Source organism: Plectrocnemia conspersa, unplaced genomic scaffold (genome assembly GCF_051122295.1).
Source record: "Plectrocnemia conspersa isolate PC_06_02 unplaced genomic scaffold, ASM5112229v1 ptg000002l, whole genome shotgun sequence".
Taxonomy (NCBI): domain Eukaryota; kingdom Metazoa; phylum Arthropoda; class Insecta; order Trichoptera; family Polycentropodidae; genus Plectrocnemia; species Plectrocnemia conspersa.
In genome coordinates, this window is record NW_028277166.1 from 7,277,350 (window position 1) to 7,302,526 (window position 25,177).

Genomic DNA, 25,177 nt, shown 5'->3' on the forward strand with positions numbered 1-25,177 from the left:
TAAAACGACTCTTTTTACGAAAAATTAAAGTAAAATATAATTTATTTTATATTTTATATTAGGTAGATATAGTATACTACCATCTAGCATTATAATATAGGGGTAAACTGTATTGTATCATAGTGTATTTTTAATAAAAGAAGACGCGTGACGCAGGACGCATGGGCGAGTCCTCGGCCGCTGCAAAAGGTTCTCTCAGGACTCGTGGGTGAGTCCTCGGTCGTTAAGCTGTTAATATTTCATATTAAAAATAATAATGAATACGGGCATTATAAGCAATACAAATTTCACGATGCAGGAGATCACAATACATTTTTTAAGAGATTCTGCTTCATAATTTAGGTTTGAATTTAACGCACTTCGTATTAAGTTCTGATGCTTATAATAAAAAATCTCAAGGAATGCTGTGCATTTTTAGCCATATTCATGACTGTCAGGACTAGATTAAAAGTATTTAAATACGACCAAACAAATCTGAGGGCACAGACCTTCGACAACGCGCCATCTCATCACTAATTTAAAACAATATAACACATTTAAATAAGATAAAAGAATATACTTTTATAAATCCACTATTTTCTCCGAAAAGTTTCATTCATCGTTGTTCGTACAACATATTTAATTAGCAGTAAAAACTATTTAACTAACCTCAAATCTACGTTTCTTGTAGCGACATCGACGACGTTCAAAGCGATTCACTCCATTTGGATATCTGGGACCACGACGACGAAAGTTCAGTTTTGGATGCAGTTTCCAAGCTGAATGAAGTTCGCGGAGTTCGCGGTTTAGGCCGTTTCTTCAAGCAAGTTTGCCAATCTGCGAGGCAAGGAAGTCAAGACGACTTCTTAGGTAAGCCGCATCGACTATATTGTTAAATTGTTATTGATGTTTACAACCATTGTTTGTGTTTGGCAGGTTGTGTAAACGTGCCTTTGCACGAGATACCCTCGACGGGATTAGAGGGTTGGTTCAAATTGGAAGCACGTTCGCAAAGGTCGTCCGTTCAGGGAAGAATTCGACTAAAACTATGGCTGAGCACCCGAGAGGATAGAGGAACCTCCGAGGAAGACAGTTGGACCGAAGTAGGATGTTTTTAAAACAATTTCCATGCGTTAATGAGGCAAAATTAAAAATAAAACTAACTTTAAGGTACGACAGCAAGAGCGTTTGTTTTCGGTGCTGCTAGCTTATGAATCGCGACAATTATGCTTGAATGAGAGTGAAAAGAACGGCGGATATGGACTATCGGGTCCTGCGGCTACTTTACTGCATCAGCATGCTGTCCAAGGCGATTTATCTGCTCTCCAAATAGCCATTGCTCATTGGGCTGGCGCAGTAAGGCAAAATTTGGATAAGACTCTAGATCCAAGGTGAGCTTTTTTAATATATGAGGTTTAAATTTATCAGATAGCTAATAAAATCTTTTTCTTTAGATACATGCATAAGTTGCTATCTGAGCTAGATAAAGTTTGGTGCGCCAGAACCATTACCAAAGAGGAGGAGAATTGGTTGGCGGAATCTTTCACGATGTTTTTGGAAAGGTCGTTGAATCAAATCAGAAAGCATCGAGAGTTATATCCGGCTCTACACCCACCTTCGTTGGTTAGGTACGAAATTTTGCTATTCAAATATTGTAATACAGTTGATTATATTTCCGTTCAATTACCTACCTGCGTTAAGCTGATTGTATTTATAAATCCATTAGCAAATAATGCTCCATTATAATAATTCACAAGGGAATATATTAATGCTGAAAAATAAATTTAATTTGTATTTATAAATTTATGATAAAATATATATTTGTATAAAAAGAAAAAGTCTTAATAGACAACCTGTATCCAAATTTCTGTATTTACATAAAAATATTTTTTGCAATATTACAGACTCGAAGGGTTGCTGAGATGCCTGGGCTGTCTATCTCAAATGAAAGCTTTTTGGAAATGCTGTCCTTTCAATAAAGAAATACGGTAAGAATCTACCAAAGCCACCCCTAATCAAGAACTTGCTAAATGAGCCTCATAAAACTTAATTTATTTGTATCTCATGGATAAAAAAAGATATTGCGTATCTGAGTTCAAAAATATGTAGAGCTTATTCGTACAAAGACCTTAAAAGTCAGTGCCTAATACATACATACGTTACACTAAGATATACGTAGTCTAATAAGAAATGTATTAACAACTACAAATAGTCTGGTTCCGCTCCAAATCGTCGTTATTAGTCAGATGATCTAAGACTGGAAAGAGGCTGGACTTCTTCCAATTCTGATGGATATATAAGTTTCCGCAAGCTATGCCGAATCGATCGAAACCAAAGAATTTTTAAATCAAAGAATATCATATTAATTTACAAAAAATACAATATTTTTGAGTAAAAATCTACAATCTACGTTTTAGATCATTGCTTATTATTTTAATAAGATTTAAAAAAAAATAGACATGCAGTTAAAGCTGAAATAGTGAATGAACGAATTGGGTTATATGGCTTTAAAATCACTTGATCTTTGACTTAATAACTGTGAGGTTTATTCATTTTTTGTCTCTACAACTGGTCGACCAGAAAGTGTAAACCCCTTGTTAACCGACCCCGAGGGTCATCTTTATTCTGGTCTAGTTTATTGACCTTAGAGTGAGACATTTAAGCTAAAGGCATATCATTGCTAGGGATTTCAATACCGGTAATACCGGTATTAGGTCAAAAATTAACCTTTGGTACTACCGGTATTACAATTTTTTTTATTTAAAACCGTACATCTTGTGAAAGCAAAAGCGTATAATAAAATGATGATTATTTTAGGTAATTAACCTAAGTAATTTTATAGGAACAGGATAACAAAGTAGAATAATATTATCCCTTTTAGTCCAAGGGGACTAAAAGGGAAATATCGGTCCAACCTACCTATGCAAAAAATCCCACCGGCCGATATTTTAGCGCATTTTTTTTAAATCTCCTAGTAATTATTTCATATAACACAGAAATGATCACGCCTCTTTATGATAGGGATGGCTGGCGAAGTGAAATCAAAATCAGGTATTGCATACACGAAATTATTTTTACTATTTGTATATTTTTGTCTTCATTTAGCCATATTTCACCCAAAAAATATGCTTCACTAAACATTGGTGTTAAATATTAATAATAATTAAGTCTCAATAATCATATTTAAATAAAAAACATATTTGAAAAAATTAAATAAAAAATATTTTTTATTTCTTTTACTAACTATAATTGGTTGTATTAGACAATATAATAAAAATAAATTTTATTTAAAATATGTTGACAGTTGTTTTTTTACATCAAAATTTATTTATCTTTCATTTTTTTAGTAAATAAATATGAGAAATATTTTTTTTCTACAGATTTACAATATTCTAAGCACACCTCTCTCATAAGTTTTTTTCGGATAATCATAACTAAAAGATACAATTTTTTTGGAAAATAGATATAAATAAATTAAAATACAAATTTACCAACAAGCTCTTATTTTTATATTTATTATTTTTTTACCTCTTATAGTAGTTGCTATTTGTCCGAGTAGTAGTCTTTGACATTTGACATGTGATTTTTCCAGTTATTGCCTATTTTCAGAAATTTTAATGAATAGCAGACAAGGCTAATTAAGAGCCAATCTCATTAATATCTAACCCCCCCCCCCCTCGATAAAACAAAAATCCAAATCAAGGTCCAACGTTAAGCGACTGTTGGTAATTACCAAGAGTATTATCTGTACGTGTGTGTCTTGAAACTTATACTATGCTAATTTACGATAATTGCTGGTTTTGGAAATATTGAGTGGCTATTGTGCAAACATGGGTGTTCTGCATGATTTTTAAGTAAAAGATTTTTAAATGTTGTCTTGAAATCCCCACGCTTTATATTTCAGGGGTGAGATTGCAGTAGCCATCCGCAAAGGAACTGCCGAATGGTACACCAGATTAACCCGAGAAGGCGGAAGAACATGCGCTATTAAGCTCTTAGATTTAGCGACAAGTCTTCTCGTTGATCTCCAACAAGGGTTTACATATTATCATCCACTTTTCGAGACGTAATGATATTTCATATACTTATTATTACTTATATTATGATACATTTATTTGAAAAATTATTTCTTTTCAGCACTAACAACATACCGTACTTTACCGTTGTTTACAAGCAACTTGAAAAAATGGCATGTGTTCTAAAATATATATTTTAATAAAAAAATGTGTTTCATGATTTTATTTTGTACATTCCAGTTGGCTGAAGATGTCCGTCGTTGCTTGGAGAGTTGGGAGCCTCTTCCGCCTTATCACTGGGCTTCTGCCGAAGGAGATAAAGAGCCAGCTCAAACTCTACCCTTCGAATTATACTTGGGCCTTCAGGAGTTTCTCGCTCTGAAACAACATTTACCAACTTCAGCAACGGACAAACCGCTTTCTTTGACAGCTTGCCATGAATTGTTCTCCCCTGCGATCGAAAGATGGCTCGTCATAACCAAAGCGAAGGCTTTACACAGGGTTAGAGCGGCCATAACGTTAGGTAATACATTTAGCAACCGAAGTAAATAAATCAATTAAATATACTCACAAAAACGAGCTTTATGCGAATTTGATTTGAAAGCTTTCCACGATACGTTTTAATATGATTAAATTTCATTGAAAGTATTTTAATTTTGTAGATCGAATGTGCGAAGGAGAATTTATAGTAAAGCACAGTACTTCTTCAGTTGACACAGCAGCATGGTATGTATACATTACTGTATATAAATTTAAATTGTCAGTTTAAAACACGCAAAAGGTTAACGAGTATTTTAGTGATATATGTATATATAGAATATGTAGTGTTTTAGTTAATTTCGTTAATAATGAATTTACGAAATGTAGTCTGAAAATTATTTTTAATAAATCTTTATTTGTTTTTCAGCTTCTACCAGGCTCGCGAGTTTTGGCGCTTGTTGAGCTGGCCCAATCAAAACCATGCCCTTCAGTTGTTGGACGCCCTTTGCGCTGCGGCCCTGCACTACGCAGATCTCATACATCAGCGGCTCGCCGACAGTGGCTACTACGATATAGTCGGTATGTGAAGATAAACGTGACACCCATTCCGAAAAGCCTCGTCAATGTTCGAGACTATTAAATAGGATTGGGGTGCCGGAAGGGATAAATTAATCTTTAATTAAGGGATGCTCTCTATACGTCCCATTGTTTGTCACACACTTCCGTTCAACATCCCTGGGTTGGACGATTAGGAAAATCCATTTATTAAGGATTTTGCCCGAAATATATATTTAATTTCCGACGTAACGAACTTAATGCGTATTTGCCTCACAGTCATAATTGAATAAGATAATAGACTGAACAACCATTTTGAACTTTTTGATGATATTATTAATTTATAAATTTAATGCCTTATTATTAGGCTTTTACAGAAAATAAAAATCAATGAATACATTTTATATAATTAAAATTTTTTTTTATCTTTTCTTAAAAATATATAACAAAATTGGTAAAAAAATATTTACCGACGTAATCTTGGCAATGTGGATTGCACACTGTAGTTGAAATTAACATTATTAATATTAAATAAATTTAGTTGCCGCGTTTGTCTAGTTGGTATTTTTATATTAACCATAAAGATTAATTTATGGCTTTTCAATATGCTATTACGTATTTTTAAAAATATGAATAAATCAAATCGAACCCTTCTATAATATATTATTTCCTAATAAATTTTATTTTATTTTTTTTAATTAACTAGTATAGCTGATTTTTTAATAATACAACTGTTGTTTAAAAACAAGTTGAATATACTTACCACTTCTTAAAAAAATAGAAAATAATCAGTTTTACATTTTTTCCACCACAAAATAAAAATACCGGTAGTCCTGAATCAGTTGCGTTGACCTAAAAAGACCAGTCATAATAACCTGCGCAACTTTCGTGACGCCTTAAATCACCACTAAAACTTTTGCTGTTTCAGCCAACAAAATTTTAACTTTTTAGTTAAGATTTGTGCAAAGCTTGGACATAAATTATTTTTAAATCACAACTTATCAAAGATTTGGTTGAACTTTTGGATTCGACTGTGTTTTTAGCCAGGGAAATTTGCCCCTCCCCCCTCGAATTTGAACAGTAAAATGCATGTCATTTAATGAAATACTATGAGTATTAATGAAATTAAAATATTTTAAAAAATGAGCATATACTGGCGAACTTTTACCACCCCCCCCCCCCACTCTGTAAAAATCTAAAATGACATGCCTGATTCTAAACTATAAATAATAAGGTTATCCCTGAAAATGATTATAAAACAACAGCCTTAATTTACTCTTTTACCTTTACCTTTTTTACTTATACTGATCTTATCAGATATATTCCGTGTATAAAGCTGTAACTAAACCATGAATTGGTACATTTAGCGACTTAGCTGTTTTCTGTAATGTGCAATCAGAGCATGGCGTATTTGCTCGGCGAAGATAAATGGCACGGATTCATGTTTTTTGTTAAAGTAAGGTCAAACGGTTTCAGTGCACTTGAAGAACTTCGCTCAGATACGCATAATTGTTTGTTTATCACACTGACGAAAAGCTCATATTCTGATTTATATGCAGAGTTTCTAACGCTGATTACAAAACAAAACAAAGCAAAAAACAAATTACATTAATAGACATTGTAGAACGATAATTATAATATAAAGCCTAAAAACTTACCTGTTTTTTTTTATATATATTTGCAAAAAATCATGAATACTTCTATCAAATTATATAGCTTATGACTGAGTACTGTACAATATTTGTTTATGTGACATTTGTGAAGTGTCTCCAGATTAATTAAATAAATTGTGCTTTAGGTCCTTTCAAAACAACTGATGAGATGTGTGTCGCTGTTAACAATCTTGAATACGTAAGAAGATCTTTAGCAGAATTTGCAGATGAAATCAAGTAAGCTAACTTTAATTCCGTATTTAAATATAACTTTAAAATCTGTCTATACTAATAATTTACAGACCAGAACAAACTGGAGATTTGGAACGTGCTCGCGTTCTGGATACAGCTCTTCAACAATTGGAAGCTCGAGCCGAACAAGTGCTATCCAGAGTCGCACCACAAATGGAATCACCACTCAAAAAGACCATATTCCATTTAGCTTGGTCACCAGATTCACTACCGACACCTCAAGTACATTCACTGCATTTTAATATAATTTTTAGTGTTATTTTGATATCACTAACTGTGCTTCTTTTTAGGCAATCACTCCACTATTGGAATACTTGGACATACATTTGGCGATGCTGAACAGTGCTCTCTTGCCACGTAACTTCTCCCGAGTGTTATCAGTTGTATGGGCTGGTGCTTTAATGGAGTTGGCCGCTCAAGTGGACGCTCCAGCTGTGGATAGACCACCAGTTTTTCATGATAGACTTGCAGAAGCTCTAGATATTTTGACGGACTTCTTCCACGCTGAAGGAAAAGGTATTCATATATTGTATGTGGGATATTTATTTATAGGAATGATGTTCTGGAATATAGAGCTAGATCTAAATGACGTCCCTGCTTCAAAAAGAGTCTGTAAAATTTTCCCATTTTTCAGGGAATTTAATTCAAAAATCCACTAATAAGGCAAAAATTTGGATATTTGTAAAAAAAAAATTTTTTTATTTTTACAAATTTAACCCCCCTCCCACACTTTTTTTTACAGAGTATTGAGTTCAAAAATTCATAAGAAAAGCTATACAATTGTAAACTATAATTTTTTTGTTCCTTTTCGATTTTTCTTAAAACGAACTCTAAATTCGTCCACATATGATTAAAGTCCACAAATTCCCCCCCTCCTCTTTTTTTGATTTTTCTTGAAAACAATCTCGTGAAAAGTTCTTGTAATTTTTTTCGTTTTTCTTCGATTTTTCCCCTTAATATGCTCTAAATTCGATAAAAATTTGCAAAAAAATGCATTAAAAGTCCACAAATTTGTCCTCTATATCCTGTTAGGGGTTTGAGGTCAAATGAAAAATGAAAAACCTTTTAAGTCCACAAATTTGCCCCTCCATTAAAATATCCAGCAAAATGGCTAAAAATTGTGGATATGTAAAAATTTATGTAAAATATAAATATGTACTATATATGTAATAAAAATCCAGCAAAAAAGCTCTAAATTCATAAAAAGTCTTGTATTTTTTTCACTTTTCTTCAAAATCATGCAACATTAAAAACTTTCTGATTTCACGAATTTTCCCTTTCCCGATTTTTTGCGCTCAAAAATTCAACAAAAAGGTCTAAAATTTGTGGATATCTAAAACTTAATATAAAATGTGTTCATAAAAAATCCAACAAAAAAAGCTCTAATTTCATGAAAAATCTTTGTATTTTTTTTACATTTCTTTAAAACAGTGATATCATTTAAGCTTTTTCCAGAAAATTGTCAAAAGTCAGTGGTGGTTTTTTAATATTTCGAGTACATTAGGATTTGTAGTATTTCATTAAATGACATGCATTTTTTAGCTAAATTAAATGGGGGTCAATGCCCTCACCTGCTCCCCTCCATCCTCCTCAAATGACGTCTTCGTTTTAGAGGTCTTCCAAAATTTTACTACTAATACTTGGAAATGAAGATGGTCGAGACCTGTTCAAAATATTCGATATCCACAGTTTGACATTTATTGATTTTATCCAAATTCCAAATTTGATTTTAAACGTTATCTAATAAAAATGTATGATTATTTAAAAAAAGTTTTTTGCCAATTTTTTTTCAAATTTAAAATTGAAATAAACTACAAATATTTTACACTGTCGACCAACAGATATATTACAGTGGTGATAGCCAACATGATATGAACACGCAGCACAAATAAATAAAATCACATATTTTTTTAAATATCACTTATGCAAGTTCTGCATAGCAATGAAGTGTATTTTATTAATCATGTTTTTTATTTAGGCTTAGCAATTGCCGAATTGCACTCCGACGCATTCTGCCGGGTCGAGCAACGTTTGCAGTACCACAAAACGCCTACAGAACGTCTCATCGATTTGTTTTACTCGCATAGACTGCAAGATCAATTCAACACTATGATTATACCATTCGGTATATTATCTGTTCGGTAATTAATACAATTATTTATATACGTAAAACTTTGTACAATTTTTCAATATAAATATTTATTTTTTTATTAAATATAGGGCATACTTTAATCATGATTCGCTCTGTGTGGAAGTATTATCGGCTAAAGATGTTCTGCCGTTGGACCCAAATGGCTATAGCGATCCATTCGTTATCGTGGAGCTCTTACCTAGACGAGTATTCTCGCATTGTTCTGAACAGCAAACAAATGTTCATAAAGTAAGTTTATTTATATAATGTGTACTGCTTGAAGTTATCCACGAGTCGATTATTAAATGGTTGAAACTTGGCTTAAGTGATATACTAACTATTTTAATATTTGTGAATCAAATGAAAATTTTAAATATGTTTGATCTAGTATTTTATTTAATTAAAATGATACAAAATCATTTTCTATGTAATCTTAAAGTATTGAGAATTATTTATTGCATTCTCTGTGTAGCTTGTTTTCAATGTAGTCATTTTTTTAATTGTTGAGGGTGGTGTCGACAATTCGTAGATAATCTAAACAAATGAGTTGCGAAATGAGAAATGAGAAAATGACTTATTTAATTTTTGGATTTGAATGGATTGTCCCTTATTCCTAACGATTGTGCCCAGAACGCTCCTCTTACACGAGCCATTCAGCTTCCCAACAAGATTGCTTTCACCAATGGTTATTACAGTATAATAATTGTATATTGGTCGCACTTTCAATGATTTCATTCGACTCATTATAATAAATTGATTGTAGATCTATGCATAGTTAAAATTCATACTTAAATACATGTATTCTTTTAGAAAACTTTAAATCCCATATTTGACGAATGCTTTGAATTCTCCATAACATTGGAGCAATGTTTATTGGAAGGCGCAATGATTGCGTTCACTGTGATGGATCACGATGTAATCACGGCCAACGATTTCGCCGGAGAGGCTTTCATGTCTTTGGCTCACATTCCCGGAGTGGCCGATTGTTCGTCCAACGTCGATAACTTTCACGGATTGAAGCAAGTCGATTTGCCGTTGATGCAACAATACGACAGACGTAAGTTCCTTGAGCTCTATTTTTATATAAAAATAATAATATTAAAATTTATTTTTCAGAACATCCGATTCTTCAGATATTGGAGTCCAGAATGACGGACAAGCCGGCGATCGATTTTGTGAAGAAGCAAAAGTTGCGATTTGCTCAATAAGAATCTATATCGAACGAAGACAATCTGCAGAACGATCAGTGTGTATATTTATTCGAAGAAAAAAACTTACAATACTATTATGGTCAATATGAGATATGAACGATTGACAATAATGTTATTAACATCATCTTGAATACGATTATTCTCCGTTTCTTGAAGCTAAGCTAATATCTACTTTATGATTTTTAAGACTGATTAAATAATTAACCTACATTTGATCTACTTATTTAATTTGTTATACACGACTAGTACGTAACGAACAAAATTTCTGTACATATAGTTCTCGGCTGTGATCTTGTCTTTTCTTATTTGATAATCGTGTTATTATTACAGGAATTGTACCCGTCGAAAGATCATGTTTATATTAAATTATTCCTATTACTTCATATCTTGCTTTATACGTTAAACTAAGAAGTGTTCATTTAATTATAAATGCACTGCTTGAAAGCATGTCGTTAACTTTAAAATATTAATCTATAGTATTTTTCTAACTATCCTATACGCTAACACGAAAATCAAGTATTCATAGAATTAAGAGATCTTTTTTAGCATTAAGGTTGAAAAATTAACAATGAAGATAGTATAATAAACGTATTTATTTAAATAAAAATTATAAAGGCTTAAATTAAATGTTATTTATAAATGAATCAAAGGAAGATGAAAAATATATATTGTAAATAAATAGAATGGCGCATTAAAAATAATAAATATTTTGATGTTACTATAATGTAATCGTTTGACGAAGCTTTCATTATATTATTATTTGCTTAATATGCAAACCTTATATGTATTTTTAACAATGGATTACTTTATAATAATAAATAAATAAAAAAAAATTGATTTTACCATATATGTACATAGAAGGTTTGCCTAGTAATGAAACAATATATTAATAATTAATAAATAAATTATATTACTCATATAATACGTATCTTATTGAATGTTTTAAAATCGCAAATATTTTGAAAACACCTTTTAAAACGTTATGGACCAACTAAAAATTGAAGCACCAATCGAATCGCCGATATAATCAGAGTAAATCATTGATACACATATGAAAATGTTCGTTTCGTATAATAGTAATAATACTTATAAAAATATACACATATTAAGGATATAAAAAATGAAATGTATACTTATATATGCTAATAAAAACATTTCAATATCAATAAATTCACGTTTTTATTCGATACATAAAAAAAGTATTATAAGTTAAAGGTTACATAAATATATGAGTTATAATATATGTAAATTTAAACAGAAGCTCTAAAGTGGCGTTTAATGCTTATGATGCTTCTTCCTCGTTTGCGTTTGCGTTTGCGTCTTCGTCTTTGGATTGAGTGGTGCAGTCCAGAGGTACGGCCGAGTCGTCTTGTTGGACGTCGGAGGTGGTAGCGGTTTCGGCGTTGGAATTAGAGGATGCCGGTTTGTTAGCGCAAATTTCGGACAAGTTATACTTCCTATATTTGTAATAATCGGCGACGACGCTCATCAGACACAGTCCTTTGATGATTTCGACGATGACGAACAGATTCGGGTTCTGCAAGTCGACTTTGTGAGCCGCGTTCTTGGCCACCACCAGATTGGCCAGCTCTTGTATGATCACGTCCCTAGGGCAGTTGCTGTAGCGCCTGTTGAACACGACGCAGAAGGTGGTGGGCTCTCCGGTAAAGTATTTATCGAACAGTTTGTTAGCGGCTTCGGTGATTTCGTTCAATTTGATGGAGCACGATACTTCGACGGGCACCAGTCGGAGTAAAAAGCGAGTCTTTTGCCTCTTAGTGGCGTGTATGTCTTCGACGATGCTGTGGCACAGTTTCACCGGATCTTCTATGTCGCTTTGAATGAACACACAGTTGGTGACGGAAGTGGCTAACGATTGGAATCTTCTCTCTCGGGTGGTTCCCTTTTTAATGTCGGATATCTGCTGCTTGAGCAAGTCGGAGAGGTCCAGCGGCTCCTCGCTCTCGTCTTCGTCTTCGATTTCGGGGGGCGGTCCCAATAGTCTGTCGGCGTATTCGGTCAATATATTGCAGGCTTCGCTGATGCAGTTCTTCTCTTGAAAATTGCAAGTGCATAAGAAACCTCGGGCGCCCACCTCCAGCGAGTGCAGCTTTCTCTTTTTATTGTCCTGACAGAAGTATTTGTTTTTCTTATAACCTCTCTTCATGGAGTCCGCCATGCTGAAAGCGACAACCGAATTGACAATCTGTTCTAGTGATGTGCCACAAAATTCTCGTTACTATTTTACAATATTGATTTAATGCCCGTTATATTATATCTTTGAATCAAAATGTGATCCCATTTTTTTCTTTATGCACATGATCTGACCGATGATGAATTATATATTATTTTATATTGCTGTCGGATATTACATTTGTGTCCTACAAACTTCAAATTGCCACCGTTCCAACCAGAGATATCATTTCACTTTTTTCCAGGGGGGGTCATATGTGGCAATATATATACAAAACAGTTTCGTATCTATTTCATTTCAATGAATCCAATATGTCATTTTCACCGGTAGATATATATTTTTACCAGTGAAAATGTAATTTATCTAGCAGGTACTGATAAAATTATATGATTTCAACATTTCCATATGTAGCAATATATATATACTTATTATTTATGTACATGCGATGTATAAATGTTACAGTGAGTGTGTATTTTTCAGTGAAAATATGTCTTTACTAGTGAAGTCCAAATACATATACATATTTCTACTAGCGAGTATATAATACAACTGATAGGCGCTAGTGAAATTATATGCTGATCTAAAATGTCTATGAAACTCAATTTGATAGTTGCGAAATGTCCATTTGCTGTGCAAACCCAAACCAAACCTAATTAAAGTTTTAAAACTATACTAACCAATATACAAACTAAGTCAACTCATCTCTCAGGGGAAAATAAGCGGAAGAAAAAGTAGACACACATCGCATCTCGTACATTGCTCCATGGTTTGTCTGCACTTGAATATTTTACATGTTTTTAAAATATGTTAGATATCCTTACCGATTTTACTAAAGACTTATAAGTGTTGGTTAAAGTAAAGAATGAAAAATTTGCTTTATATATGCTTCGTTCGATTCTCACTTATTGTAAGTCATAATTGTTATTAAAAGTTCTAATTTGAACGCTAGATAACCAATCATTTCCACTGCGATAGCGACGACACGATTTTATCTTTCGCCCCGCAACATCTTTCGGCTTCACCGTTGTCCGTGGAAGTTCTTTGTTAGAAGCTGGAACCACATGACCCCAATCCCAACTCATCAAAAGGATAAATACTATTATTTTCAAAAATATAAACAATTTTACTAACTCCTGTATATTCAAATAGAACAAATAACAAAATCGTGCATTTAAGAGCATGTCAGCATAGGCTTACAATGTTTTAAATAAATACACAGCATCCGATAATCAGTATGAGAAATTATAATCAAATATTCTATAGTATTTATCTGCCAGATACCTAATGACAATATATAGAATAAAAAACCACACAGGTCCCTACCAAAATATAATTTTAGATCAAACCTTGACTCGGAAAAAAGTATTAATTTGTTTTCAGCACTTGTGTATTCAATTTAAATTTAGTTAGCTGTGACCTTACTCGACCGTAAACAAAACAGGCAAAACAAACGTTATTGACATAACAATATTGTATAAGTATTGATTTTTTCGTTGGGAGAATATTGTTTACAAACCTTGAAATCAATTGATTTTTTAGTAGAATCTTGAAGGTGTTTCTAAATCTTTAATTGCTCTAGTAGAGCAAAGTATCATTAAATTGTAGTATAAAACAATGAAAGTCTAAAAATTTGTGTTATAATATATTTTTAAGTATTTACAATTATCAACCAATCCCCGGAGCTTATAAAAGTCAGTCAGTCATGAAATGATCCATTTCACCCGTGCATCACATGAAGAATGGCAGTCTTTAGTCGGCGAACGTCACAATCACATAAACTACCGACATCCGCACAGCCACTCCGCCGTAATAAAAAATATACATATTTCTTTCTATATCACTATTAAGAATGAAATATAAAATTTGCTAAGAAAACGAAATGTTCAACTGAGAATATCAAAAAATAATACAGCTGCAACCCTGCAGAACCACATTCTAGAAGTCACTTCGTTGAATGTCAATCTTTACCAGAGTCGATCACTCATAGCCATAAAAGGACAGGGTTTATAACCTGGATCGGTTGGGGAGCGATAACGAAAATAATACGTAATCATAATCGTTAAAAGTATATATACAACACATAGGAAACAATATTTACATGTTTTTTTACTAATTTGTACTAAATTTAAATTAATCGCTCTATACAACTTAGTGACTTACGGCTAATTGAAATATAGTCATTACCCAGCTCTCGCCATTCACTCGTATATCTTTTTATTATTATATAATCATTTTTAACGTTAACGTTACGAATTGATTGTTAATTTTTAGGACCACAGGCCCAAACAAGCACCAACCTTCCCTAATATATTACATTGTACAACATAAATGCTTCTAGGTCAAAGAAAAAATGCAATATTCCAATACTATCATACATTGCTCTTAATTTAAACAAATTAAATTAAACAACTATCATAAATATTGCCATCGTCCATCAAAAAAAAGTAAATTATATTATTAATTAAAAAAATTTCATCATTATAAAAACCCATATAAATAGAAACGGACGTATGCCACAAACATAAATCTTACATAATATAACAATGACTGAATTTTTATATACATATTACACACACAATGTGTGCCAGTTATAATAAACCCATAACTAATATAAACATTTATATACATTATGTATATATTAAGATGTGTTAATTTATTTGCTTTATTTTTGGCATTGGAATAAATAAAACTTCAATATAAAAAAATCAAAAAAATAAAATAAAAAGCATATGAGAAAACTTTAAGTTACGATAAAAAAAGTGATAAAATACAGAAAATAGTATCATGAATCATTTATAAATACATATACGAGTTACATTAACAATATTTACTTTATGGAGTAATTTTTAAAAAGCGTTTTTCTGTACGAAGATGACAATACCTTCTCACTGGTCATCGTCCTTTAAAAGACAATCGTCAGCGATTTCGATTGTATTGATTATGGTAATGACCGCCGTTATGATATCGCGAATAATGAGATCCGAACTGAGGTCTCGATTTGTGCTTATTGTAATTGTTTCTATTGAAATTGTGAAACTTTTTGTAATTTTTGCCATTGCCCCATTTGTTTACGTGATTTTGACTTTCCTAGAAAAAAATAAAATATTATTTTTATTTAAAATATCAATAGAAGACATATAGAATTAAATTAGGGCACTTACTTGGAAAGCATTGTAATTAGTATTTCTTCCGTTGTGATATTTGTTATTATAATTATTATAACGGACTTTTTTGCTTCTACCCCTGTCAATCTCGTCGTCGTCGGAATTGGCTGCTCTTTTCAATTCACTTTTACGATCATCAAATACCTGATAAAGAAAAAAAATATTATTACTACAATTAATAATACGAACCAACAAAAATAAAAATCAGTCAGATTGTATGTATTATGTAATCAATGAAATAAAAATCCATCGAGGAGTAAGACAAGAATGCATGCTATCATTTAAGAACTTGAGGCTTGATGAAATATATAAAAAGCATAAATAACATTTGATACAGAGACTACACAACTACATAAATGCAGATTAACAAATATTTTTAGTCATCAGAAAAAAGTTTGAATAAAGATGGCTTTTTCTCAGATTCTGGAATATTTGTTTTCAAAATATAATGTCCCATCTAGAGATGGCCCTTCAACTTCCAACGGAAGAATAATAATACTGAATCGGCCTTAATCCTTTGGATGCATTAATCAAAAATAAATATAAAATTGTTTTTTTTTTAAAATGCAAATTTTACCTTGATATTGTGTTTAAATATTCTAATTTTTTAATTTTTATTTATTTACAATGATATTTTATGTATATTCACAAAAAAAGTTTTTTTTACTGATTTTTGCGTAGAGATAAAAATAGTCGATTTCCGCGTCCAAAGGGTTAAATATCTGTTCAATAACAGACTTGTTTATGACACTAGTAAGAGAAACTTTTCAAAGAAGTCTGCCGATAATCATCAAAGCTAATTTTCAATACCAGTATTTCAGAATTAGTATATTTTTTAACTTTCATGGCATTCTGGCATTTATTGCATTAATGTATTTGCTCAATTTTTTACCAACACACCAAATACACAAAAATAAAACAGATGCGCGAAACCATATTAGAATTAGGATTTTACCGCCCATTTAAAAGAAATATGCTTTGTGCTGTAATGTTTTGGAAAAATAAAGCAATAATTTAATAAATATAATAATGAGATGTCAAACTATTATACCATACTATACGTGAGTTCCAAAACATGCATGTAGAGATCTTTGTGATAATGAGAGAAAAACACTGCAAAATATAAGATAATAATAATAAATGATGTCATGACTCTTTTACATCATGAAGCAAAAGAAAGACATCGCGGGACAATACTGAAATGTTTAAGGAGTTGAACTAAAAAAATGTTTTTCATAATGAGTGTTTCTTTTATTCTTAGATTTCATCTATATTTTTGTATATATAATTTATTAATTGACACATACTTGTCTATTGAGCTGAGCATGAGTTCCATTCCAGCTGCTAACAGGCGCTCCATAACCGCGATGAGAAAGACGCTGAAGCTGATTAACCGTTTCCTTGTCTTTCGGAGTACCCTCGGACGAAGAAGGTTGATCCCGTGTTTCACTAGCAGATTTCCTATAATAATAATAATCATGACAATCTAATACTCGCAATAAAAATAATAAAATTAAAGACAAATAACCTGTTGTAATTTTTCTGTTGATTCGGACTCTGCTTGCTTTCAGGCTCTTCGACCGTCGACACCTTCCACTCTTGAGTGGCTTTGGTCACAGTCGAAGTGACAGAATGCTTTTGGAGTGATTCATTATTTTTACACTTATCGTCGTCGTCTTGATTCTCTCCGCTCGACTCGGAATCATAAGGCACAAGAGAGGAGATGCCCGTCGCCGTACCGTTAAACGATTTACTCTTGACTTTTAACTTTACTAACTCACTGTTGTCAGTCCGACTCGGTAAAGTTTTATTTTTAACGCTAATTATGGATCTATCACTTAACTTATTATTATTATTATTACTACCGTTTGTAACTTTGCGCATCACATTGCCGTCAGATTTATTATTATAGTTTCCATTAAGAATCGTCGAACATGATCCATTTTTATCACTTGTGAAGGTGGAGCTCGTGATGGAGCCGTTTGAAGAACTTTTAATAATACCGCTCGGAGTCTTACTAATCATAAGAACATTATTATTATTATTATTATTTGAATTGCTAACCGAGGAACTCGGACTATTTGAACTAAAATACGATGATTGATTGTAACTGTTGCAGTTGACTTTCAAACCGCCGTTGGAATTTTGACTATGAGATGCTCCGTTGAAGTTTTTGTCTTTCGAAGACGACTCGCCGCCGTTCTCGTTCGACCGGAAATTCAACGTTAGGATTGACGGCTTAGATCTTGCGCCGTTTGACATGTTTTCATTGTTGGATACGACTGTTGCGGTTTTAATGCTGATTTCGTGAACCTTTATGCCTTTCGGCATTACGGGACCGATGAAATTCGAATTGATCTCTCTGGGTTCTTTTAACAGTTGATTCGTAGACACGTTCGAGTATTGTAGGTTATTCTTGTTCGCGCCGTTGGTGAAAGACGTTCCCAGTTCATAAAACAATATGTAGGCATTGGTGTTTAAGACTTGCGACACTGGAATTTCTCTCACACAGCTGTCGTCGAATTGATAAAACGATCCTGATGGACTGACGCCGGCAGCGGTGTAATGTCCACAGTTTTGCGATTGGCCGAGGTGAGTGACGATCGAAACGAGGCGATAATTCTGCAAATATCAACAAAATCATTAAACGACTAGCATTATATTTATATAAATATATAGAAACCATATACACACCAACTGAACAGGGTTTTTCGAGTCAAACATGAACTTATTTATCGATAATCTAGGTTTGAACTGTATGTGCTTTGTCAATTTACCACCAGTGATGGAAAACCTTTTCAGGGCTATGCACAAAACCATAGGTGGACGTTCAATAAAAAACTGTTTGGTCGCTGATACCTGAAAGGAAAACATAGTTATTTATATAATCAAATTAGCCTTGAACTAAAAATTAAAAACAGCTTTGGCTCAAATCCAAGCATATAAAAACAGTCTAAGTTACCTTTCTCATACAAAATTCACATTTATATCCCAAATCTTCGAGCCTCTCTCTTGTGAAAAAAGTTTCCATCGCTTCGTCTATCGACGACGCTTTTCTCGCATCCACTAAAAGATCTTGAAAATGTTGAAACGTCGTAGAGACACCGCCGCAAGACAGACACCGGACTACAGATCGTAAATAACCACCCAATATTTGATTCAACGGCGTCGTTTCTTTACTATATTGGTCAAGGTGAGAAATTGGGCCGTCGAGTTGTGACAAGTACGCCTTCTCCATGGCCTCCACCAAATATCTGCGCCAAACAAAACAAAAAGATTAGTGTCTATTACTTTTTTATCAGATATAATCCAATTAAAAATAATAATGTAAGTACCTTAAGAATTCATGGGCATCTTCTTGTCTACCAGGCGTTAAATGTCGACATATAGATCTCAAATTGGTATAAACTTGATACGGTTTAATGGGTCCTCCGGAGTTTTGCGTGTCTACCAATGTTTTCTTCATACAGCATATGATACAAACCCCTGAAATAAAATATAACTAAATATTACATAACAAATGAATATTTACAACAATAACTCATTATGAATCATATCAATAACACATAAAAATTACTAATAACAATAACAAAGATAATATAAAGACAACATTGTTTATCAATAAACATTTGATAATAAAGAAACTTGAATTATTTACATATAATTGTACAGGTACAAAGTTAAAACATATACATCTAAAATAAATAATTACCATTTTGGGTGCATTTGTCAGAGTGTTTTTCAGAGACTAGCCAATTGACGAAAGCCGACACATGGAACAGAGCTTGCAGCGTAGAATTAAGGTAACACGTGTTACCGAAGTTTTGCATGCCTGACCCCACTTGCCACCCGTGCTTCCATCCGTGAACAACAGACGAAATAGGAAATAGAACTCTTTTAGGTGTAGGGAGTTCACAGTCTGAATCATCGTCGGGATCTGTAAATAAAAATATGAATTATTAACTTGTTTTGAGCAAAACAACTACAACACAAGTTCATCTATACAGCAGTAGTTCTAAACGAACGTTGTCAACAATGTTATTAACTGTTTTATTATATGTACAGTTCTTAATTATAGATGCTAATGATGTAAGTCAAGAAATTTTATATTCTCAACATCAAAAAGACAATCTCAAAATATTTTTTTATACTATTTTTTTTTAGTACCTCTGAGGAATTAAAAAGTGGCAAAATGATTTTACTAAATTAGTGTTTTCTGTCTAAAATTATTTTAATCCTGATTAAATATAAAAGTGATGTAACTTACACAAAGCAAAAAATCTATCACTTATTATTATACAATTAATAACATTGTATTATCTCGAGAATATATATCAGGCAATATACAATTTATCTTGCAAAAATATAATCGATACAAATATAACTCATATTTCAGGATGCACATTTTTTTAATAGCAATAGAAAAATCTGTGTGATATTTTGCAATAAATATTTTTATTTATTTTTTGTATTAGATATTAGAGTAAAAAGTACATAAATAAATATGCTGCTTTTTATTGTTATTATATATTCTTTTTGTCTTCAAAACAAAGATTTTATGATTATTATACTTAAATGACATTTAAAAATAAGGATGCGTCTTATAAACTTCATAAAAATTGAGACATTTCAAAGTAGCCGCGAAAATGAAAATATTTACAATTGAAATCTCAGCCTTAAACGAAAAATATAAACATGTACAGATCAGTGGACATTGAACTGACCTTTTAACATAAATATCCAATGTTATTTATAAGAACAAACAATATCTCAAAAGTAGCAACTTATATGTATTATTTTTCCATTTTTATAAAAAATAGTTTTTAAGAAAATAAAAGCAGGATCAGTGGTTATGACCCACCAAAAGGGGGATGGGCTAGCGGAGCCAACACTAAGATTTAAAAAAAAATTTTCACTATTTGTTACTCGATTGATTAGTTGTGTTCGTCTACGAACTTCAGTTAGTTTTACTTGTAATAATTTCAGTATATCTGCTATGACCGAAGTTCATAGAATTTGTTTGTTGCGATCTCAGAAAGGCTGTAGTATCGTAACTATTTTTATGCTCATCTTAAAACAGATGTGCATTCCCATTTATATTGCTTTGAGTCGTAAATTTGTATTATATTGTACACTTAAAGCTGATTTTATTGTTACTGTTTATTTTAATTAAAAATTAACCATGTTTTTCCACATTATCGTGAAATATAATGTAATCAAACTTATATTTGAAAAAATTGAAAACCCAACTATAGGTAGGATTCATAATTTTTCTTTACTAATTTCGGAACATATGCATAATTTTCTATTAACGTAATTATTCATTTAGAGATGTAAATATAACTGAAGAGAAGACTTTCAACCAATAAAATTTGTTCAAATTTTAAAATCCATGTGTATCACAACAAATTTTAACCGCAGTAAGTAAATTTTATTTAAATCAAACTTTTTATTGTTCCTTCTTATTTTTTTTATGTATTTTTAAGCAAATCACATGTAAGCAGTTCAATTCCCACACTGAAGTCGTTATGGCACACAATTGATATTATATCCAGAGAAGCAGATTAAATTAAAGGCATAATAAGCGCACGCATTCTGTCCATCGTCGCGGGTCACTTTTATTATAATGAGTTGATTAATTAATTCATTAATTCAAATAAAAATTTCACAAACATTTCATGCAAATGTAATACATCGATTGATATGATTTGTCAAATAAAATATTCTCAGAATTTTTTTTATCAGAATAAATTTAAATTTCTACCACCATGTCTGATTCAAATTACAAACATAAATCTTGCCCTCAGAACTTTAATGTGAAAATAAGTCATCAATCCATGACAATTTTTTCAGATTTGAAAATAAAGAGAACGTGACACTCGCTGCTGACCATAATGAAAGCCATGATAATGATAACTGCCATGTTGAAGTCCAATTATAAAATCTGTAGCAAACGGATTCGCAAGCTTAAAATTCAGTTGAGGAAAATGTGAACATTATATGTTACTGAATAACAAAATAAAAGTGAATGACTGAAAGAACATGATGCAATCGATTATTTAGATTGATTCTGTCGAAAACTCAATATAAAATATGATGACCACAAGAAATCTCAAATAAATAACAACAAATTATAGTACAAATGATCAGCTTTCGAGAATTCCTAAATATTTATAAGGATTTAACAAAATATATAAATAATGCAGAATTTCAAGATTCGATAATTCTAAATAAACAGTGTTAATTCTTGAATTTTAGAGAAGAACCAAAGTGCGACGCACATTCGTTAAATCGGGTAGGAGTCAATGCCGCAAAAATTACCAAGATGTGCAATTTTTTTTTAGGACATACAGAAAGCTTCTATTTTTTGTTCTCTCACAGCCCTGCACCTTGGAAATTGTTGAGAGAATATGTACATTCATCACTTCAAAGTTTATCAAATACAAAGTGGAGTGAAAGAATCCTAGTTATGCGACCAATTGTTAAACATTATCCCAGAATACATGAAGACAATGGCTATAAAATTAACACATTGAATTGAATAATACGAAATCTCTTAAAAAGATCTGTTAATAAGTGTTTTGTCACAAAATTTTGGCGAATATTAACAACAACAATGTAAAGGAATATCCCTCCATGTCGAAATTGCGTTATTAAAGATTTAGTGAGAGACGTAGCATATACGCGACTCTCGGAAAATTATTTTTCATGAGATGAAATTATTTTCCGATACTTTAGGAGAATAAACAGTCACAGAAAATAAATGAAAATTTGTTGAAAGCGAAAAACATTTCAGAACTTTTATATTTTTTCCTACTTCAGATTTTATTATTAATTATTTGAAGTACAGCAGCGAATGAAATAAACAAATTATTTTCACTAATTTTCGATATTAAAAATTTATATGGTATAAAAGATTAAATTTCAACGAAAGGAGCAACATTGATCAATCTTTTCGACAAAGATTAACCGGACGATTTAATAGAAAAACTCTTTTATTTGAAAAACGATCATAAAACAGTTATTCTCTTATATCTAAGGAAATATGATACTGAAGAAAAATATAAAATTTGTTAATGTTTATTAAAAATAGCAGCTATAAAATATATATTGATGAAATGCTTTTGTTAAATGCTACCTACTGAGTGTGATTTCTGAACCAAATATTAGTGTATGTACACAACAACTGTCATAATAATTGGTGTTGATAGAGAAAAAATAATTTTCAATTAAATAGTAAAATTTGACGATAGCAACACTGTTTTTATTTAAATTCAAATGTCCATTATGAAAATATGTCTTATCTGTGAGGATTTTGACGAGATTCGAAATAACAATCTCAATCGCAATAGGAAATCGAGATCGATATCTCAAGGATGACACATGACATTTGAAGGTTATGGGTTTGTCCGAAGGTTGCGGCATTGAAAGAGAGCGGAGCGAAACGAATCGAGGGGCGAAGCACTCACGTTCTCCAGGCGTCATCTTGCGCGCGGGGGCGGCGGACGAAGACGAAGCGGACGAAGGCGCCGTCGCCGGCTCCGGCCTGAGCACCGTGTACTTGTTCTTGAGGTTGGCCGTCAGGTGTGTGCGGTAGTCGCCGGCTTCCTCGAAATCGACTGGGCGCAGGAGGGCGGCGTGCGGAGCCTCTGACGCGGGAGCGCCGGAACCCCCGTCGGCCAGCGCCAGCCGCAGCGCCGCCGAGACCGGCTCGGGCGCCGGCATCGCCCCACCGGGCCCCGCTAACGCCACCAGTTTGACGATGCGCCGGTACCCCTGCGAACTGTCTTCACTCTTCCGCCGTCAATCTTCAATCGGCGTCCTTCGACCGCGCCAGCGCTAGCGGCCACGCGGTGTCCCCCGCCTCTAGTGATGTGCCCGCCGCGATCGAGCGGGATCGTTACAAAGAGCCGCGTTACTATTTTACTATTTCTTCATTGACCCACTTTCCTTTTTTTACTTACGTCGATTTCAATTTTATTAATGACGCAATTGACACAAAAATCTAAACTTATTGTTACAATTCTAGGACTAATTTAATTATTTTAATTTATTAACTCGAGTATCGTCTCTTCTATATCACCATGCAAGAGTGTCTCCGTGTCTTGTTTTACTCTTGCGCATTTTTTAAAGACTCGCTACTAACAATTATACATTTTTATTATTTTAGTGAGGCTAATGCCTAACAACAAAAAACAGTTAAAATGTAGTTGTACAATTATTTGTAGTATGTATTTACACTCACAATTAATAAAAAAAAGCACAAAAACACTAACACAAACAGCTAAAAATTTTTTTGAAAAAGTCGACGATAACTGAAGTCAACGAAAACCGAGGTACCACTGTATTGTGGTTTAAATTTTGCGTTATTTCCTTCGTGACATGGTGCTGCAAAAGTCTTGAATGTATTTGTTTGACTGGACCAGTTTTGACAATCAGTGGAAGTGGCAACTTTTTTCTGAACGTCAAAGTTATATTTTGTATTTCTAAGTCAAAAGCGTTGCGCGAAGTTTTAGCGGACGTTGAAAGATCCAGTGATTTCTACGATTCTCTTTTATGTAGCAATAATTGCGCTCGTTGCGGTAAGGTAAACTATTCACACTACTACATTACACCGTGAGCGGTACGACGGTTCGCTTGCAGTATATTTTGTAACGCAATTTGTACAATTCAATATAAAACTGATTAAATCAATCAAAATTCACAATCAGCAATTTGATAAATACGTTATAAATTTGGATTCAGTTTATTTCGTTTCTCTAACACAAATTATGTACGACTTGGGTGGAAAATGAGGGACAGCTCCAAGCCTTGCAATATTAGAGGCCTTAATTTGACAATTCAAAAATCCGTTTTAAAGGATCTTTATAAAACATAATTCATGTCTGGAATAATCCTGTCATTCAATTTACATTTACACGGTAGTAATCTTCACTTTGCCTTTTAGTATGATATGATCAAAGTTTCAGCTTATCTATAAATGTTGTTTTGATATTCAAATTGACGCAATCTCTTAACATTTATCTAAATATATTATGGGGATCCCGAGACGACCGTCCGTGACGCAGCATAAGTGAAAGTGATTGTCCCGCTGAGCCGTGCACCCGAACTAAGCGACGTTGTACAACCACAACGCACCCCCGCCACCGCAAGCAACGCGCGGAGTGGGGATACTGTTGCGCACCCGACCGGGATTATAAGGCGGCGCTAAAAGGCTCACAAAAGACACATCAGACACATTCGACTCTGGACTTCTGACTCTGCAACACTCACTGGACTACACGGATTCTACACCTCGCCTCCTGTCTGAGCAATCATCTCCAGGACATGCGCTCGAGGTTTAATATCGACGACAGTCGAAGGATCCCAGTCAACACGCGTCAAGAACGTACCGGAAGATTCATAAGGGCCACTTTGTAAGCCGATAACTACAAATATAGAAGCGTAACCCCGCGACCGCTTCAATATGTTTTCTTGGCTAATAAAAAAGCGCTTAATGTAGTCATACGATTAATATTATAGGAGCCGATTTACATTTAGATT

General features: G+C 32.9%; 3 protein-coding genes across 3 annotated transcripts in view; 1 reads left to right on the forward strand and 2 right to left on the reverse strand.

The window, feature by feature from the left end:
- Window positions 1-10,491, forward strand: part of unc-13-4A (BAI1 associated protein 3) — a 68,218-nt gene extending 57,727 nt beyond the window's left edge. Inside the window, exons 6-22 of the mRNA XM_088205072.1 lie at window positions 671-849; window positions 916-1,082; window positions 1,150-1,370; window positions 1,434-1,607; window positions 1,884-1,967; window positions 3,884-4,045; window positions 4,117-4,168; window positions 4,236-4,518; window positions 4,658-4,721; window positions 4,903-5,054; window positions 6,829-6,919; window positions 6,985-7,156; window positions 7,225-7,450; window positions 8,913-9,075; window positions 9,155-9,314; window positions 9,876-10,122; window positions 10,182-10,491. Of these exons, the coding sequence (XP_088061198.1) occupies window positions 671-849; window positions 916-1,082; window positions 1,150-1,370; window positions 1,434-1,607; window positions 1,884-1,967; window positions 3,884-4,045; window positions 4,117-4,168; window positions 4,236-4,518; window positions 4,658-4,721; window positions 4,903-5,054; window positions 6,829-6,919; window positions 6,985-7,156; window positions 7,225-7,450; window positions 8,913-9,075; window positions 9,155-9,314; window positions 9,876-10,122; window positions 10,182-10,273 (2,689 nt within the window). The 3' untranslated portion in view covers window positions 10,274-10,491. The remainder of the gene's footprint in view (window positions 1-670; window positions 850-915; window positions 1,083-1,149; window positions 1,371-1,433; window positions 1,608-1,883; window positions 1,968-3,883; window positions 4,046-4,116; window positions 4,169-4,235; window positions 4,519-4,657; window positions 4,722-4,902; window positions 5,055-6,828; window positions 6,920-6,984; window positions 7,157-7,224; window positions 7,451-8,912; window positions 9,076-9,154; window positions 9,315-9,875; window positions 10,123-10,181) is intronic.
- A 945-nt stretch (window positions 10,492-11,436) lies between these two features.
- Window positions 11,437-12,523, reverse strand: LOC148237503 (THUMP domain-containing protein 1 homolog). Its single transcript, XM_088205073.1, has one exon. It carries the CDS (start codon window positions 12,453-12,455, stop codon window positions 11,559-11,561), a length of 897 nt encoding a protein of 298 aa, XP_088061199.1. The 5' UTR covers window positions 12,456-12,523; the 3' UTR covers window positions 11,437-11,558.
- Window positions 12,524-14,099: 1,576 nt separating this feature from the next.
- Window positions 14,100-23,505, reverse strand: scny (ubiquitin specific peptidase 36). Its single transcript, XM_088205535.1, has 9 exons — window positions 23,104-23,505; window positions 19,347-19,571; window positions 18,970-19,120; window positions 18,597-18,888; window positions 18,329-18,493; window positions 17,163-18,256; window positions 16,942-17,095; window positions 15,632-15,778; window positions 14,100-15,557 (listed from the first exon to the last, which is right to left on the reverse strand). The coding sequence occupies exons 1-9, from the start codon at window positions 23,357-23,359 to the stop codon at window positions 15,387-15,389; spliced, it is 2,655 nt and encodes an 884-aa protein (XP_088061661.1). The 5' UTR covers window positions 23,360-23,505; the 3' UTR covers window positions 14,100-15,386.
- Window positions 23,506-25,177: the final 1,672 nt, after the last annotated feature.

Bases quoted from the DNA above. Each gene is read 5' to 3' on its own strand.
- LOC148237503 (XM_088205073.1), bottom strand. From the start codon at position 12,455: ATGGCGGACTCCATGAAGAGAGGTTATAAGAAAAACAAATACTTCTGT.
- scny (XM_088205535.1), bottom strand. From the start codon at position 23,359: ATGCCGGCGCCCGAGCCGGTCTCGGCGGCGCTGCGGCTGGCGCTGGCC. The intron at 18,257-18,328 runs GTGTGTATATGG...TGATATTTGCAG, and splicing joins CGAAAAACCCTGTTCAGTTG to AATTATCGCCTCGTTTCGAT. The intron at 15,779-16,941 runs GTATGTGTCAAT...TTTCTTTATCAG, and splicing joins ATGCTCAGCTCAATAGACAA to GTATTTGATGATCGTAAAAG.